The sequence below is a fragment of the Chiloscyllium plagiosum genome, unplaced genomic scaffold, assembly GCF_037043375.1.
Source record: "Chiloscyllium plagiosum isolate Xiang-an unplaced genomic scaffold, Cpla_swu_hap1 HiC_scaffold_20, whole genome shotgun sequence".
Classification (NCBI taxonomy): domain Eukaryota; kingdom Metazoa; phylum Chordata; class Chondrichthyes; order Orectolobiformes; family Hemiscylliidae; genus Chiloscyllium; species Chiloscyllium plagiosum.
Genome location: NW_028270158.1, coordinates 25,737,082 through 25,755,631, shown reverse-complemented (window position 1 = coordinate 25,755,631; position 18,550 = coordinate 25,737,082). Strand labels below are relative to the sequence as shown.

Here is an 18,550-nt window from a genome sequence, read left to right as displayed (position 1 = left end):
GTTTGCTCCCAATGTTGGCTTGTTCTCCCTTTTTTGTTCATTCTGCGTCCATCAGAATGCAAATAGATGATTTTTTATAAGACACAGGATTTGATTAGCCTGGTTTAATTACCTACTGCTGGTGGTGTCCACTTTCTGCAACCTTCCACTTTCCTCAATGCTACAGAAATTAAGAAACACACAACTGTGATAAAAGCATGTGATGGAAAAGTGTCCATAGGAAATGGGAAGCTGAAAGAAGGAACTAGAATGGAGAAGCTGGAAAATTTAAGATAAACATGATGGGAATATGTAGCAGGTCAATCAGCAGAAAAAAAGAGTGGTTACAATGGTCTCAGTTGCTTATTCTCTACTAAAATCACTGCTGTTTTGAGGAAGCATGTACGTTTGAAGTAAGTCAACCTGCCTTTTCTGTTTAAAGACTATTAGATTAGATTAGATTCCCTACAGTGTGGAAACAGGCCCTTCGGCCCAACAAGTCCACACTGACCCTCCGAAGAGTAACCCAACCAGACCCATTTCCCTCTGACTAATGCACCGAACCTATGGGCAATTTAGCATGGCCAGTTCATCTGACCTGCACATCTTTGGACTGTGGGAGGAAACCAGAGCACCCGGAGGAAACCCAGGCTGACACGGGGAGAATGTGCAAACTCCACACAGTCGCCCGAGGGTGGAATTGAACCTGGGACCCTGGTGCTGTGAGGCAGCAGTGCTAACCACTGAGCCACCGTGCTGCCCCAAAAAAGATGCTGACTAACTGCTGGGTATTGCTCTCAATTCTCCACTTCTCTGAAGGTGGAAGGAGGTTTGTGTGCTGTGTGAGTACCAGCACAGGCCAAATAGCATGCTTCTATACTTATTTGATACTCTGTTTCCACTTTGTTGGGAAGAATCAAAAAGCAGTCTGTTATTTAAACAGAGAGAGCTCCAGAAAAATACAGCACAGATAGATCTTGTCCATGATACATAAAATGTTGCATATGGGTGCAACAAGTAATTAAAAGAGCCAAATAGGATGCTGGCCTTTATTGCTACAATTTAAAAATAGGCAAGTCTTGTTACAACTGTACAGGATGTTGGTGAAATTGCACCTGGAGTAGTCTGTGCAGCTTTGGTCCTGTATTTAAATAATTAAGGACCAGTATAAAAAAATTTCACTCAGGTTGATTTCTCGGAGTGAGGGCTCTATTCATGTAGAGCTTTGAAAAATGAGTAGTGATCTTATTGAAGCATACAAGATTCTGAGGCTACTTGACAGGGTAGGTGATGAGTTGAAAAGTGTGGTGCTGGAAAAGCACAACCGGTCAGACAACATCTGAGGAGCAGGAGAGTCGACGTTTCGAACATCAAGAAGGAGGGGATGGTCCAAGGGGGCTGAGACATAAATGGTAGGGGGATAGTAGCTAGGGGAAGGTAGTTAGGAATGCAGTAGGTAGATAGAGATGGGGGGGTGATTGTGGTAGATCAGAAAGCGGGGGCAGGGGTGGGGGGAGGAAGATGGACAAGTAGGACAGTTTAAGAGGATGGTGCCGAGTTGTAAGGTTGGATCTGAGGTAAGGTGGGGAGAGGGAAAATGAAGAAATTGGTGAAATCTATATTGATCCTGTCTGTCGAGGGTCCCAAAATGGAAGATGAGGCATCGGTCGTCTGCCATGATGAAGGCCTCCAAGCCCTCCGATTCTTCCTTACCCGCTGACCCAACCAGTACCCTTCCACTGACACACTCAGCCTATTGGCTGAACTGGTCCTCACCCTCAACAATTTCTCCCTCAAATCCTCCTCCTTCCTCCAGACAAAAGGGGTAGCCATGGGCCTCAGCTATGCCTGATTCTTTGTTGGGTATGTGGAACAGTCCATCTTCCGCAGCTACACTGGCACCATCCCCAATTTTTTTCCTCCGCCACATCGATGACAGTATCGGCACTACCTCATAGTCCTGTGAGGAGATTGAACAGTTCATCAACTTCAACACCTTCCACCCTGACCTCAAGTTCACTTGAACCATCTTGGACACCTCCCTCCCCTTCCTGGACCTCTCCATCTGCATTTCCGGTGACAGACTCAACACAGGCATCTACTTCAAACCCACTAACTCCCACAGCTAACTGGACTACACCGCCTTACACCCTGCCTCCTGTAAAATGCTATCCCTTACTCATAATCCCTCTGCCTCCGCCGCATCTGCTCCCAGGAGGACCAATTCCACTCCAGAACATCCCAGATGGCCGCCTCCTTCAAGGACCACAAATTCCCCTCCCACATGGTCAACAATGTCCTCTAGTGCATCTCCTCCACTTCCTGCACCTCCACCCTTGAACTCCACCCCTCAAACAGGGACAGAAGCCCCCTGGTCCTCACCTTCCACCCACCAATCTCTGGATACGATGCATCATCTGCCATTTCCGCCCCCTACAAACAGACTCCATCACCAAGGATATATTTGCCTCTCCACCACATCTGCGTTCCACAGAGACCATTCTATTCGCAACTCTGTTGTTAGGTCCACGCCCCCACCAACCCACCCTCCACTTGTGGCAACTACCCTTGCCATGGATCCTTACACATCTAATAGAGATTTACCTGTACTTCTGCACATGTCATCTACTGTGTCCGTTGCTCTTGGTATGATCTCCTCTACACTGGGGAGACAGGGCGCCATCTTGCAAAACGTTTCAGAGAACATCTCTGGGGCAAACGCACTAAACAACTCCACTGCCCTTTGGCCGAACATGTTAACTCCCTCTCCCATTCCGCCAAGGGCATGCAACTCCTGGGCCGCCTCTACCGCCAAACTCCAGCCACCTGACCCTTGGAAGAACACTTCATCTTCTGCCTTGGGACCCTCCAACCACACAGGATCAATATAGATTTGACCAGTTTTCACCACCTTCCTTTCGATCTTATTGCCATCAACCCCCCCCCCCCACCTCCATCTACCTATTGTATTCCCAGCTAACCTTCCCCAACCCCAACCACCCCCAGCCCCATCCCCCTCCAATTTTTCTCTCAGTCCACTTGGGTCACCCCTCATTCCTGATGAAGAACTTATGTTCAAAACGGCGATTCTCTTGCTCCTCGGATGCTGCCTGACTGGCTGTGCTTTTCCAGCACCACATCTTTCAACTGATCTCCAGCGTCTGCAGTCCTCACTTTCTCCAAGGGGAGGTGATAAGATAATTTTTCTACTTGGTGGGAATCTCAAACTGAGGACGTACTTTGAGAATAATGGAACAATTATTTAAAACAAATTATCTGAGGGTAATTAATGTCAGGAATCCTCTACCTGAATAGCTGTCGAGGCTAGATCATTAAAGTTATGTATTGTGGAGGTAGGTAGATCTTTTGAAATATCAAAGAGCTGAGCGTTATGAGGACTTGAAGCAGATCAGTCATGCTGTTATAGAATGATGGGTCGAATGGTCCACTCTTCTTCCAGTTTCTTATTACAAGGTCTATATAACTTGAGCAATTTCAACACCGTGAGCTACTGGAGCTGTATTCCATCCTTGTACTCAAGATGACCTACTACTCTCTCCAACAACCTACCAGACCTCTGCACTCACTGACTGAACTCTGAAAGTTGCCACAATATCACAGTAGGATGAGGATGGGGGGGGTGGAAATGGTATAGTTGTGATGCTTAAATATTCTTGACCTATTTCCAGCAACTTCTCATACCCACAATGTACTGTGACTGACGAAGAGACCCGGAATGACATGATCAGTCGGGAGCTGCAGATGTCTCAGAGAGAGAAACAGGAAATCCTGGCCTTTGAGAGTCATTTGGCTGCTGCATCGACAAAACAGACCATCACTGAGAGCAACAGCCTGCTATTGTCACAACTGACCAGCCTTGATCCACAGTGAGTGTCTGGTAGTGAGTACCAACATTAACCATCCTGTTAATGAGAGTGAGCATGCACTGATTTGCCCTGCAATTTTCTTCTAATAATGTAGATCCATGTCAGGATGCAGGTATCAGAATATCTCAGTCCCTGAGTTCCAGCAAGTGATTTAAGTTTTCAGGGTCAAGTAAAATTCTAGCCAGGCCCACTTCTAACAGCTAAACCATACATTCCCCAGCAGAAGACACAATATAAATTCAAATAGAGAACTCTGGTCATCTGTTTCCCCTTCCCTCCCAAATGCAGTCTATTGAGGACAATTGTTACAATGCATTTGTTGAAACTAAATGCAACCCCAATTTCACTCCGGTGGGAACCACTCAGTCTGGGTCATTAGTGTCAAGCAGTTTTGCATCATGGGAAAGCAAAAAGGATGTTCAAGGGTGATAAAACTAAAATGGTAAAGCTGGCAGGAAATATTGAGTTTTCTGGGGCTGTTTTCCTAGGGGCAGGGTTGGGGGGGCATTTCTTAAAGTCAAAAGACTAAATATTGGGGATACTTAGGGAATCTAACATTTACAAACAGAAAATGTTATAGAAAGATAGAGGAGATGAAGTCATTCGGAGGAGGCTTGTCTGAAGAACTAGCATGGATCTGACAAAAGGTCACTGAATTCAAAATATTAACTCTGTTTTCTGTCCACAGATGTTGCCAAACCTGCTGAGTTTCTTCAGCAGTTTCAGATTTTGAGCATCGGCTGTTTCTTTGTTTGATTTGATTGTTTTATTATTCTAGCAAGGATCTGTCGGGCTGAATTGCTTGCTTCTGTGAAAGCCTCAGCACCACCAAATATGATCCATTCCTATACCCTCAGGAATGATACTTCAGAAAACCCTCTAGGGGGCTGGTGAACCTAAGAGGCGATTAGTGAGCCTTTATAACTGTGAATTGGTCACTTTTCAGTTTAATGATCTTTTGCCGCCCTGTCTTTAAGGGGAGCTCCTCGGCGGCCACCTCCACAGGTTCTTGAGCAACTTAAAAGCTTGAATCAGTCGCTTCATCTTGGCCATCTGCTTTGCCGGAGTCGCCATCCTGACTTCCTGTTAAACATTATTCAGAGACAGGTGGGTGTGTACAATATTGGTTGGGAATGGGTATCGTTTACTGATAGATAAACCTTGGATTTATATAGCATCTTCCACAATCTCAGGACTGGTCAAAACGCTTTACAGTAAACTGAACTGTGACCACTATTAGAAAGTCAGAAATGTTGCAACTTTTGAAATCAATAACTCTTGAAATCAATAACTCAAGAAAGCATCAGAGAAGTAGCTTATTTTAGACCCTAAGAATGTGTGCCTAGTGCTGACATACACTGAGCCATAGAAAGAGAAAGGACTTGAAATTTCTGTCATACCTTGTGCAATCTCAGGATGTTCCAAAGCATTTAACAACCATTGAGATACTCTTGAAGTGCACATACAGTACTTGTTATTCAGCTCCATTTCTGTCAATGGAATTGAATCAGGTAGTGTATGTAACAGGGAGTGAATTCATCTGTGCTTCCCCTGAATTTCCATCCCAGAAAACTAGTGCCTAATAAAGGCATGTTAGTTCACCGTGGCATTAGGTATGGGCAGGTGCAATGTATGGAGCTGAAGCTGGTGAATGTGTTCTGTTGCTTCAGGATGCAGCAGGTCAGAGAATTCCTGACACAGGACATGTTTAACTCTGCTAATCTTTTCATTGAGATGTTTGCATATTATGTCTGTATAGCTTGGAACTCTGGGAAGTAAGTTACTGAAAATCTAGAACTGTGTTAGCCATGTAAAAAGTTGGAAGCCAGTCTAACTTTGAATTCTGAAGGTGTTGAATGCATCTCTGGAAGAAATATTACAGTTCTCTAACACAAGTGTTTTGGTGATAGAAAGCTGTTTTGGTTAATCCAATAAAATTTTAATAAATTGTGCTGAGGTGTTATACAACCTTGGCACTCAGCCATATTACATCTGAGTGTGCCTCACTTGTTCCTGATTGGGTTTTGTGTTTTATAAAATCACAGAGCATTTTGGAAAGGCAAATCAGTGCAGGACTTATATACTTAATGGTAAACTCTTGCTGAACAAACCGACCTTAGTGCAGGTTCATAGCTCCTTGAAAATAGAGTCGCGGGTGGATAGGATAGTGAAGAAGACGTTTGGTATGCTTGCCTTTATTGGTCAGTGCATTGAGTATAAGAGTTGGACAGTCATTTGATGCTGTACAGGACGTTGGTTAGGCCACTTTTGGAATACTGCATTAAATTCTGGTCACTCTGCTATAGGAAGGATGTTGTGAAACTTGAAAGGGTTCAGAAATGATTTACAAGGATATTGCCAGAGTTGAAGGGTTTGAGCTATAGGGAGAGGCTGAACAGTCCTGGGGCTGTTTTCCCTGAAGCGACAAAGGCTGAGGGGTGACCTTGTAGAGCATAGGGTAAATAGACAAGGTCTTTTCCTCAGGGTATTGGAGTCCAAAACTAAAGGGCATAGGTTTAAGATGAGAGGGAAAAGATTTAAAATGGCCCTAAGGGGCAACTTTTTCACACACAAGGAGATGTATTTGTGGAATGAACTGCCAGAGGAAGTGGTGGACGCTGATACAATCACAACATTTAAAAAACATCTGGATGGGTACATGAATAGGAACGATTTAAAGGGATATGGGCCACCAGTCTTGAGAAGAGTGATCCATTAATCCTATTCCTTTTCCTTTCTCTGTGCTTCTTAGTGGTTTTTCCTTTCCAAGTATCTTCCCAGGCCTTTTTGAAAGTTGTTGTTAAATCTGTTTCCACCACCTTTTATGACTATGTACTTCATATTATTGCTGCATTTAGAACTAGGGGTCATAGACCCAGGATAAACTTATGAGGACTGAGATGAGTTTTTTATTCCCTTGGGAATTCCTTACCCCAGAAGGCTGTGGAGGCTCTATCATTGAGTATGTTCAGACAGAGATTGATAGATTTCTGAATATTAAAGACATCAAAGGATATGGAGATTGTGCAAAAAAAAAGGTAGTCATGATCTAGTTGAATGGCACAGCAGGTTTGAGGGGCCAAATGGCTCCTGTTGCTATGTATGAAGGTAAAATCTAGCATCTTCTCTTAAGTTTTTACCAATTACCTGTGTCTACTTGCTTGCTAACCTCCTGGTTCTGTCAATTAGTTATTCCAATTATCATCAAATTGTGTTGGAAATTTAAAATCCTGTTGATAATTTAAGGTTCTTATTTCTGCTTTCTGTCCGTTCTAGGCCTCGTCCCAGTCCATGCCGTGGTTAGCGGATCTGGTGCAGTCGAGTGAAGGATCCTTGGATGTGCTACCGGTCCAGTGCCTTTGTGAATTCTTGCTCCATGATGCAGCTGATGAGGTGACTTCTACGGAAGAGGAAGATGAGAGTGAGAGCAAAGAGCAGCGAGCCAAGAAACGACAGGTGAGGCTGCAGATGTAAAAGTGGGTCAATGACAGTCGCACACTTCTGAGAAAGTAAAGATTTTCATTTACGCAGTACCATTCGTGATGTTAGGACGATGCTTTCCAATTTATTTTCCACAATTTGAGGCCATTTTAATGTTTTATGATTCCAGAGAGTGATTTGTGGCAGAGCATTGGGTAGTTGTTGAATAGAGGCAAATAATTTTGTCCACAATGTTTTTGAAGAATCTGGGGTCACACAAATATGAATCATGTGCGCATGTTTTATGGAACCTTGTTACCGGATCCCAGGGCTTTTTGCCGGTTGCTAAAAATAGTACCTCCATTACAAGCACCCAAGGAAATTTACAGTTAAGCAATCGGAGCGATGCTCTGAATGGTCAATCAGGTGAGCAAAATGTTTGTCCCATTGGATTTTGCACTCAAGTGTATGAAGTGGAAATTGAACTCGTGACCTGAATTAGAAGCTGAAGGAAGTTCGAGAGAGTTCCAATTTTTATGTTCTTCTGCAAGATGTTCATTCTGCAGGCAAAACTTTTACCTGAGTGCTGTGAAAGCATTCTCCTCGGGATCAAATGCTGCAGATTGTATCCTTTTTTCAAGTGACTGCTTTTCTCTGTAATTCAGAGGGCAGGCGGGAAATTGGATTCGTGTGTTGGAAAGATGACAGCTCTAATAGTATTATACTGTCTCAGTAATGGCATTCGCAGTGTCAGCCATGGTTCTGTTCTCATGTACCTGGAAAATGGCTGACTGCATCCTTGTATGAACCTAGTCTTTCATTCTCTCATAACATAGAGGCAGCAGAAACAGCGACAGCTCCTGGGACGGCTGCAGGACCTTCTCTTGGGCCCCAAAGCTGATGAGCAGACCACCTGTGAAGTTTTGGATTATTTCTTGAGGCGTTTAAGCTCACCACAGGTGGCCTCACGTGTTCTGGCCATGAAGGTAAGTGAGGAGAGATCATGCATCACAACCTCATTGGTGAATTTGGGGTAGGAATTGATTATGTTTTGAAGGAAGGCTGGCGTAACAAATTGATCGCCTACTGTTGCATTCTGCTTTCCTCTGTTTTAATGCCAAACTGGGCACCTGCCACCCCTCACCCCTTGCCAAGTGACCGTTCCTCATGTGTAGCCCCAAACAGTGAATATCACCGGCTTATTTAATTATGAAACAAGCATGCTGCTGGTTATGCTGCACATTGAGACCCATCTGACTCATGTTATATATTGTTCCCCTCATGCCACTTAGTGACATCAGTTTTTCAAAAGGAGTCACAGAATGTATCTGGGGCTCCTGTGCTTATGCTTTGAGGATAACCTGTTCATTTCTTCAATGTTTGAATTTTAGTCTCACTTTTGGAAGGTTCCTTGTACGTTTAGGATCTAAAGGGAAAATGTTGACTTGGGTATACAGCCTGTCTTTATCATTGGTTCAGGGCTTGTCTCTGGTGCTGACTGACTCTGAGAGTAGCCTGCGAGATGTGGAAGAGCGAGACCAGATGATGGAAGAGGACTCCAGTGACGGAGAACCACTCCCTGGCTATCAATGGCTGCTGCGGGATCTTCCCAAACTGCCTCTCTTCAGCAGTGTCTGCACAATGACTTCTTTGGCACTGCAGCAGGTGGGTTTTGCCGTCTCACTGAAAACTGGACATTGCTGGATTTTGTTTTAATGATTATCATGAATGGGGAGATGCTGTCAATGATTTGGAGCCTCACTTGAGCATTAGGCTTGAAAGAAAATGTGATAACGAAGGAAGGAATTCACTGAAAAAAGGGAGTGATGTGTCACTGCAGCTTTTTGCCATTTATGCATTAGGGCAAATACAAGTGTGCTATATTTCAGATAATCACAATGATTTATATTGCAGGAGAAGAGGTTGCTGATTGTTTGGCAAATTGACTCTAGCTCAGCTCTTCTCTTGGAGAAAGCACCAGGATGCTTTTGGCTCCCTAAGTTTCTGAGTAATTCAAGAACAGTTACAAACCTTTAACATATTATTTTTGTCTGCAAATAATAGATCTCAATATATGAATATATGTTGCTTCTAGCTAGCATAAACATTACGCATTACAAGCTTTTTGTTATAGTATATATACAGGAACATATGCATATGTTATATTTTACTGCTGATTTCAATTTGATGTGAATGAAGTGCAGTATTAGTATACTCTGGATTTTTCCCAAGTGCTGCCCAGTTGGGGATCACGTAACAATAGTCATCTTATTTTGCAAGTGCATCTTAAGTATGACATGAATTCTGCCTTGTACAGACAATCAAAGGACTTTGATTTGCCCAGTCAGTTGTTGGTATGAATGAGCCTATATTGTTTGTATGAACAAGCCTATATATCTGGATCACTCCAGCACTGAGTTTCATGCATGATTATCAGTTTTGTCTTAGACAAAACATCGTTTTAATCAAACAATATTCTCCTTCGGTTGCTTGAGTATTTTTTTGAAGTTGCTGTTGTAATGAAAAACCATGACAGTCAATTTGCATCCAGAATGATCCCACCAATGTCAAGTACTAATGACTGGATGAGAGGTGTTTTGTAGTGTTGATGCTTCAGCGATAAATATTGGCCAGGACAGAACAGAATTCCCTGCTGTTTTTCAAACATTGCTGTGAAGTCTGTTATATGCACCAGAGAAGGTAAACTGACTAGCAGTTTAACATCTTATCCACAAAGCAGCCCTCAAACCTCTGTTGTGCTGCACTGGAATGTCAGCCTAGATTGTATGTTCAAGGTTCTATACTTGTCTGGTCCAGTTCGCACTCAGAGCTGGGCATCCTTACACTAGCTACAGATTTTGCCAGTGCTTTACCTTAGTATTAAGTCAGCAGCGAGCTTGTCTGGCTTCGCCACATGGTGGCGACAGACTCCTGTCTTTTCTCTCTCCATGTACAGTAAAGCCTGTGCTGATGCCTCTGTGCTGTTTGGTGCTCGGTTGATTCTTAATCTTAAATTTGAAATTGATACAGTTCTGTTAAGTGGAAGTACGTTTGCATAGATGTGGGGTAAACTTGGGTGTAGGTCCCAAATTAGCCATGATTTTGTTGACAGGCAGAGCAGGCTTCTACCTTTTTGTTACAGTATATGTGCAGAAACATATGCAGTGGTTATATTTTACTGCTGATTTCAATTTGCAGGCCATTCATGTGGAGACTGATCCCCAAACCATCAGTGCCTATGTGATTTATTTGTCACAACATGCGCCCGTAGAGGAACAGGCTCAGCATAACGACCTTGCTCTGGTAAGAAGAATAAAAGCAGGTTTGAACAGGGAAATAAGGGAGAAGCAACAAAAAAAAACTGAGTAATTGTTGGCAGAACAAGTTGCTGTCTCACTGTCTCAGCTTGTGAAGATTTTTTTTCTTTACATTTCAGATTTGTTGATTAGGTGTGTCATTGACACTTTAATATTGTTTGTGGGTTATTGGCTGCAGCTACACATAGTCCAACACCAATATCCTGGTTTTAATGGAAAGAAAACTGATTTACAAATCAGTTTACAACACAGAAAGAAGCCACTTGGCTCAATAGATTCATGGGCGTATTTATGCTTAACAAGAACATCCTCCTTAATCAAACTCCTCAAGATATCCTTTTATCCATTTCTCCCTCATATATTTATCTTGCTTCCCCGTTTATGTGCCTCAGTGCTATTCTCCTCAAATGACTCTATCTTGAAGTGTGTTCCATTAGCCAACAGTAGACAGTTACAATTGGAGATGAACAGAGTTGGAGGGATGTAGAGCTGAAGGATGTTAAAGGGAGAATGAGGCCATGGTGGGTTTTGAAAACAGGGTAACACTTTTAAATTTGAGAAGATGTCCCATTAGGAGTCAGTTTAGATTAATAAGATTCACGGGATGATGGGTAAATGGAATGACGTAGTTTAATAAATCTGAAATGCTATAAATGAACAGAACTGTCAAATGCCTTTCTTAAAAAAAAAGAACAGGCTGTTGGATTTCTGTTGGAGACCCTTCAGTAGTCTGTTGGGTGTAGCTCATCTTCAGGGATCTGATGGGTTTCTATCAATGTTAATTGATCTTCCTTTTTCAAATCGTGTACTTCCATAAATCTCTCTTCCCCGTACTTCAGATATTTTCCATGCCTGTAACCCATCATTCTGTCTCCTCAGGATGTTGCTCGCTTAATTGTCGAGAGGTCCACAATCATGACCCACCTCTTTGCCAAGCACGTCTACCGAACAGAATGTGAGTCTGTGCTAGTGGCACTGATTGCCATCTTCTCGCGTTACGTGAAGCGAATGAGGAAGACTAAGGAAGACGAGGAAGTATACAGCTGGGTGAGTTGGTTGCCTTGTTGTAATGGCTAGGAGCACTGGCTCAATTGTAACTGGCAGGTGCTGCCCATGGGAGCCGGCAAGGTAAGTTCAGGTATGCAGCTTTAAGGACTTGACTCCTGAACTACTCCTTGATGCTGAGAGAAACTTGGGAGCATTTCCAGTCCTGCAGCTTTCGTTGAGGAATTTGCCATTTGTCCCGTGTCTGCCAAGTCTCTTTGTAGAACTCCTAAATATCTAATGGAGTTGAATTGGAATCAGCTTTTAAAACAAAATTACCAAGCGGAACTTGAACTTTGCATGCACCTAAGTGAGACAGGGAAAAAAGAAGACAGAAGTGGGATTGTTCTCATGTGATAAGTGTAGGTTAAGCGTAGTCTCAGTAAAGATTTTGAAGTTAAATATAGCTGAATGGTTTGAAAACAAGAAGATACTGATGCATGTTAATTGTCAAAAGAACCAAAGGAACAGGAGAGTTTTTTTTAACGTAGTGAATTAGAATGATCTGGAAGGATGGTGGAAGCAGATGCAAGAATAACTTTTAAAAAAGCATTAAATATGTATTTGAAAAAGGGAAAATTGCATGTTTATGGGAAAAGAGCAAGGAGATGGGATTAATTGGGTAGAGCTTTCAAAGAGCCAGCACAGGCATGATTGGCCAAATGCTTTCATTTGTATTGTTCTATTATTTGATTAATTGAGAGGAGACACAGACCAATGAGTCAGGCACTGGCTTGCCGTTCAGCTATTTCTAAAATGTTTCCTGTACAATGGTATAGCGCAGAAGTAGCCCATTCAACTAACTGCGCCATGGCTCTTTGAAAGAATTGTTTCAATTAGTCTCTTTCTCCAGATACCCACAAATCTTACCTTTTCAAAGTAAGTCTGTATAGAATTTCCTTTTAGAAGTTACTATTGACTTGAATATTTTGCAAACTTGAATGCAATTTATTTTCTAGGAATCTCACTGCTGCTATAGGGAAAGCATTTCCTTTGTTAACTGTATTTTGTGTTTCTGAGTTACAGTCTGAATCCCAGGACCAGGTCTTCTTGCGTTGGACCACTGGGGAAACTGCCACCATGCACATCCTGGTGGTTCATGCCATGGTCATCCTCCTGACGCTTGGACCCCCTCAAGGTATAAACCTGAAATGGGGTTGAGCTGTGGTGAAGGTGTCTGTTTCTGAATTGCATTTAACCTTGTGTGTTTGCCTAAGTAGAGATGAGAACAAACACTGATGGAATTAGTTAATACAGCTGTTGTGGACAACTTAATGGACTTGTCTCAGAGTCTGAAGGTTATGTGATTACTCTCTTCATCTTTCAGAATAACTCAGGTTCAAGTCCATTTCAGAGACTTGAGCACAAAGCACAGCCAACAGACATTGCCGTACTGAGGATAACATTGATTATCTGGTCATTATCTCAGAGCTGTTTATCGGAGCTTGCTATGCCCAAAATGTTTGCTGCATTTCCTACATTATAGCAGTGACTGCACTTCAAATGCACCTTTTTCTTTAAATCTGTGCCTTGGTTGCTTGTTTATGTGCATGTTTGCAAAGGAAAATACTTCTTTTCTCCAAACACAGTATGTACTCTTTAAAGTAGAAAAGGTATTTTTCTTTTATTGAGCTGATGATATGAGGAGGAACAACTCAAATTGTATCCCCTTTCAATCTACTTTCCACATTTGCTTAATATCCAGCCAGTTGCAGGGACCGTATGGTGAACTTGGTTATCATCTTGTTTGAAATGCAAGTTAGACGAGATTCTGCTCCCTCTTTACCATCTGTAAACTGAAGTGATATCAGGAAGTCAGCCCCCATTAGTTCAAAAGAGATGTGAGTCCGCAGTAGAAAATTACTCACAATTTGGTACAAATTGGCAATCTCACGCAGACCATGCAAGAATGAGTAGTATGGAAAGTGGGCAATGTCACTGTTGTAATGAGGGCCCTCTGTGAATTTAGAGGAGATTGTCAGATAAAGAACATTGACCCTAATGTGAATTGACCCTGAGATTGCATGTAAAAAGTACAATGCCACCCAGTGCCAAACAGTTCTCATCTTCATGTCTAGAGAGGTGCATGGAACGATCACTTCTGGCCTGTGAAAGGCATGTTGCAATGCAATAATTTTCTTGTATAGCTTGGTCATTTGCTTTTTTGTGATACATTTACTTGCAGCATTGCAAATGCAAGTAAGGAAATTCAATTTAGTGATTGACATTTCCTAAGATGTTATCTGTGCGATATGCCTATCCTCCATAATGCAGCAGGCTGCTTAATCAATAATTCATCTATCAACTTAAGACATTCTCTGCCTCCATCACCAATACCTTTGGGACAGCAGTGTGTACCACCTACAGCAACTACATAAGTCGTCTTTGGCAGCAGTTCTTCAACTCATGACCTTCTCCTTCTATAATGTAACCTTTTCCAGTGGGACCCCATTTAAGTGCCTCAGGCTTCTTATGATGGCAGGGGTTGGGCAAGGTAATACTTCTAGGTACTCAGAGTTCTTGAGTGTGAGCAAGGAGAGGAATTCTGGGAATTGTTCAATCTGCAGAAAAGCATGCCTTTATTTTGTAGTAGTCAGGCTTCAGAGATCTGTTTGTTACCTCACATCTGCACACATTTCTCCCCTCTTCACCCCCTCCTTCCCTCCACACCCCCACATCCCTCAAACCCCCTATCCCAAAACCCCATCTCTTAGAATAAAGTGCAAGGATTTAAAGGGGCCTCAAAGTTATAGAATTAAATCCAAGCTTCGTGACAGCCATTTCTGTTTGGGAGCTCATGACCCCAAAATCTTGTCTCATGTCTTCACTGGTGGTCATAACCTACAATTTGGGAAGCCCTCATCTAGAAGGCCAAAGGCAGCAAGTACAATAGAATGCCAACACCTTCAGCTTACCCTCCAGGTTGTGCTTTGTATCAACTTGTATATTTATCAGCTGTTTCTTCATCAAATCTTAGAATTAAAAACTAGTGCCAATCCATGAAACCATTATGAATTATATGTATTTTTTTAGGAGAAAGTTTAAGAGATGCCTTTTAGGCAAGGAAGCGTAAAGTCCTTACCTGGTTTGGTCGATGTATGACAACAGTCTCAGCAATGTGGTTGACTCTTAATAGCAAGTTCAAGGATAATAAATAGTGACCTTACGAGTGAGTCTTTTGTCCAAAGTCCATTCAGGAGTTGAGTGTCATTAGCTGGGCCAACATTCATTGCCTATCTGTAATCATTCTCAAGACTGTGGTGGTAAGCTGCTGTCCATGTGAGCATGGGCGCCCACAATCATATTTGGGAGTGAATATCAGGATTTTAACACAGAGACACTGCAGGAGTTTATTTCCAAGTCATGACAATTAGTGATTTGGAGAGAGCTTGCATTTGGTGTTGATTCCAAGTGTCTGCTTCCCTTGTCTTTCTAGATGGCAGTTGGCATGGGTGCTGTCTAAGGATCTTTGGTGAATTTCTACGTTGCATCTTGTGGATGGTACATAGAGCTGTAATGGTGTCAGTGGGGGAGGGAATGAATGTATGTAGGTGTGATGCCAATCAAGAGGGCTGTTTGCCTAGTTTGGAGTCAAGGTTAAGTGCTGCTGGAGCTGTCCTCATTCAGGCAAGTAGGGAATATTCCATCACACTCCTTGTGCCTTGTAGATTGTGGACACACATTGGAGAGTAAGGAAATGAGTTTTTTGCTGTTGGATTCCTAGCGTCCCATCTGCATTTGTAATCACTGCAATTATATTGCTATATTTACATAATTCAGTTTATGGTCAATGGTAATTCATTGCCACAGAAGGCTGTGGAGGCCAGGTCATAAAACATATTTAAGACTGAAATAGATAGGTTCTTGAGTATCAAGGGTTATGGTGAGAAAGCGGGAGAATATGGTTGAGAAACTTATGTGCTATGGTTGAATGATGGAGTGAATTGATAGGCTGAATGGCCTAATTTCTGCAATTATGTCTTACGGTCTCACGATAATCCAAGGATGTTGATAGTGAGGGATTCAGCAGTGGTCATGCCATTGAGTGTCAAGGGGCAATGAGGCACATTCTGTCTTGTTGGAAACGGTCATTGCCTGGCACGTGGCACAAATATTACTTGCTACTTGTCAGTCCAAGGATATTGTCTTCACCTTGCTGAATTTGGACAAAGACTGCGCTAATATCTGAGGACTTGAAAAATGGTGCTGAACATTGTGCAGTCATCAACAATTATCTCCAGTTCTGAACCGAGGGTAGGTTATTAATGTAGCAGCTGAAGGTTGGTTTGGGTAGGGCATAACTCTGAGAAGCTCCTGTAGTAATGCTCTTAAACTGAGATGACTGATGCCCACAAGCATAGCCACCTTTCTTTGTGCTAAGAGAATCTCTCTCTCTCTCTCTCTCTCTCTCTCTCACTCTCTCTCTCACACACACACATACACACACACACACACACACTCACTTTTGCTCTCATTCTTTCACTCTTCTCCTCCACTTTCACAGCTGCCGATTTTCCATAGTTTTGGTAAAGACACTTTAATGCCACACTCCATCAAATTTGTCCTTAACATCACTCTCACCTCACTGCTGTAATGAGGTCAGGAATTGAATTGACCTGGCAAAATCTAAACTGGGTGTCAACGAGCAGATAATTATTACAAATGCCGCTTGATAGCACTATTAATGACATTGCTTATTTACTAATGATCAAGAGTAGAATAATGGTGTGGTAGTTGACTAGGTTGGATTTGTCCTACTTTTTGTGTAGAGGACATACCTGGGCAATTTTACATGTTATTGGAAACATGTCAGTGTTGTAGCTGTACCAGAGTGGATTGGTCATGGGCGCTGCAGGTTTTGGAGCACAAGGCTTCAGTACTGTTGCTGGAATGTTGTCAGTGCCCAAAGCCATTGTAATATGCAGACCCTCCAGCCACATCGTGATATCATGTGAGTGAATTGAGTTGGTTGAAGACCATACCTATGATGCCCAGGACACTGGTGGAAACTGAGGTGGCTCATCCACTTAGCATTTCTGGCTGGAGATTGAAGCAAGTGCTTCAGCCTTAGCTTTTGCACTAATGTGCTGGGCTACGCCTTTATTGAAGATGGGGATATTTCTAGACCCTCCAACCTTTTAGTTGTTTGATTATCCATCATCATTCAGAACTGATGTGGAAAGACTGCAGCATTTATATCTGCTCTGTTGATTATGGAATCACTTAGCTCTCTATCACTTGCTGTTTATGCCGTTTGCCCTGTCAGTAATCCTGTTCTGTAGCTTCACCAGATTGATATCTCATGTTTAGGTAAGGCTGGCACTTATCTAGGCATGCCCTTTTCAGTGAACCATGGTTTATCCCCCACCTTGATGGTTTTGGCAGTGGAGGACCTGCCGAGCAATGAGGTTGCAAATTATGTTGGAGCACAATGCTGCTGCTGGAGTGCCAGTCTTGAGTTGCTAGATTTGTTTGAAATCTATCCTGTTTAGCATAGTGGTAGTGCCACACAAATGGCTGAATGGTATCCTCAGTGCAAACATGGGATTTAATCTCCACAGTGTTTGTAGGCGTGACCACTGCACAGTCAGTGTCATGGACAAATGTGTTTGCAGCAGGCAGGTAAATGAGGGCCAGTTCAATAGGCTTTTCCCTCTTGTTGGCTCTGATCCCACCTATCGCAGATCCAATCTAGCAGCAATGACTTTTAGGACCCGGTTAGCTGAGTCAAGCCACTCTTAGTTAGAGTCATAGAGATGTACAGCATGGAAACAGACCCTTCGGTCCATCCCGTCCATGCTGACAAGATGTCCCACCTGCCAGCACCCGGCCCATATCCCTCCAAACCCTTCCTATTCATATACCCATCCAAATGCCTCTTAAATGTTGCAATTGTACCAGCCTCCACCAAATCCTCTGGCAGCTGATTCCATATACGTACCATCCTCTGCGTGAGAAAGTTGCCCCTTAGGTCTCTTTTATATCTTTCCCCTCTCACTCTAAACCTATGCCCTCTAGTTCTGGACTCCCTGACCCCAGGGAAAAGACTTTGCCTATTTATCCTATCCATGTCCCTCATAATTTTGTAAATCTCTATAAGGTCACCCCTCAGCCTCCAATTCTCCAGGGAAAACAGCCCCAGCCTGTTCAGCCTCTCCCTGTAGCTCAGATCCTCCTACCCTGGCAACATCCTTGTAAATCTTTTCTGAACCCTTTCAAGTTTGACAAGATCTTTCCGATAGGAAGGAGACCAGAATTGCACGCAATATTCCAACAGTGGCCTAACCAATGACCTGTACAGCCGCAACATGACCTCCGAACTCCTGAACTCAATACTCTGACCAATAAAGGAAAGCATACCAAACGCCTTCTTCACTATCCTATCTACCTGCGACTCCACTTTCAAGGAGCTATGAACCTGCACTCCAAGGTCTCTTTGTTCAGCAACACTCCCTAGGACCTTACCATTAAGTGTATAAGTCCTGCTAAGATTTGCTTTCCCAAAATGCAGCTGTGGACATTGAATTCCTCCATCCAGAGTATATTCTGCAATTGCCATCCTCAGTGCTTCCTTTAAAGGGTGTTTAACTAATTTATCAGCTGAGGGGTCGGCGATAGGTGGTAGGCAGCACTTTGTCTCCTTATCCATGTTTGACCCATGCTAAGATATTTCATGGGATCAAGAGTCAACCCTGCCAATGAGAGAGGACATATCCAGTGATGGTGATAGAGCTGTGTGAGGCATTGTTTGTACGGCGCGATTCCTTAAGTATGACTGTGTCAGGCTGTTTCTTGACTAGTCTGTGAGCCAGCTTTCCCAATTTTGGCACAAGCCCTCAGATGTTTGTGAAGAAGAGGATATTGCAGGGTTGACAGGATTGTGTTTGTTGCTGTCATTTCCAG

General features: G+C 43.0%; 1 protein-coding gene across 3 annotated transcripts in view; it reads left to right on the top strand.

Moving 5' to 3' along the window:
• Positions 1-18,550, top strand: part of ints1 (integrator complex subunit 1) — a 121,492-nt gene that overhangs the window by 42,001 nt on the left and 60,941 nt on the right. For all 3 annotated transcript variants that reach the window (XM_043711841.2, XM_043711839.2, XM_087997722.1), the window contains exons 19-26: positions 3,669-3,866; positions 4,844-4,973; positions 7,143-7,322; positions 8,123-8,272; positions 8,766-8,951; positions 10,485-10,589; positions 11,483-11,650; positions 12,674-12,785. In XM_043711841.2, coding sequence (XP_043567776.1) covers positions 3,669-3,866; positions 4,844-4,973; positions 7,143-7,322; positions 8,123-8,272; positions 8,766-8,951; positions 10,485-10,589; positions 11,483-11,650; positions 12,674-12,785 — 1,229 coding nt within the window. The remainder of the gene's footprint in view (positions 1-3,668; positions 3,867-4,843; positions 4,974-7,142; positions 7,323-8,122; positions 8,273-8,765; positions 8,952-10,484; positions 10,590-11,482; positions 11,651-12,673; positions 12,786-18,550) is intronic.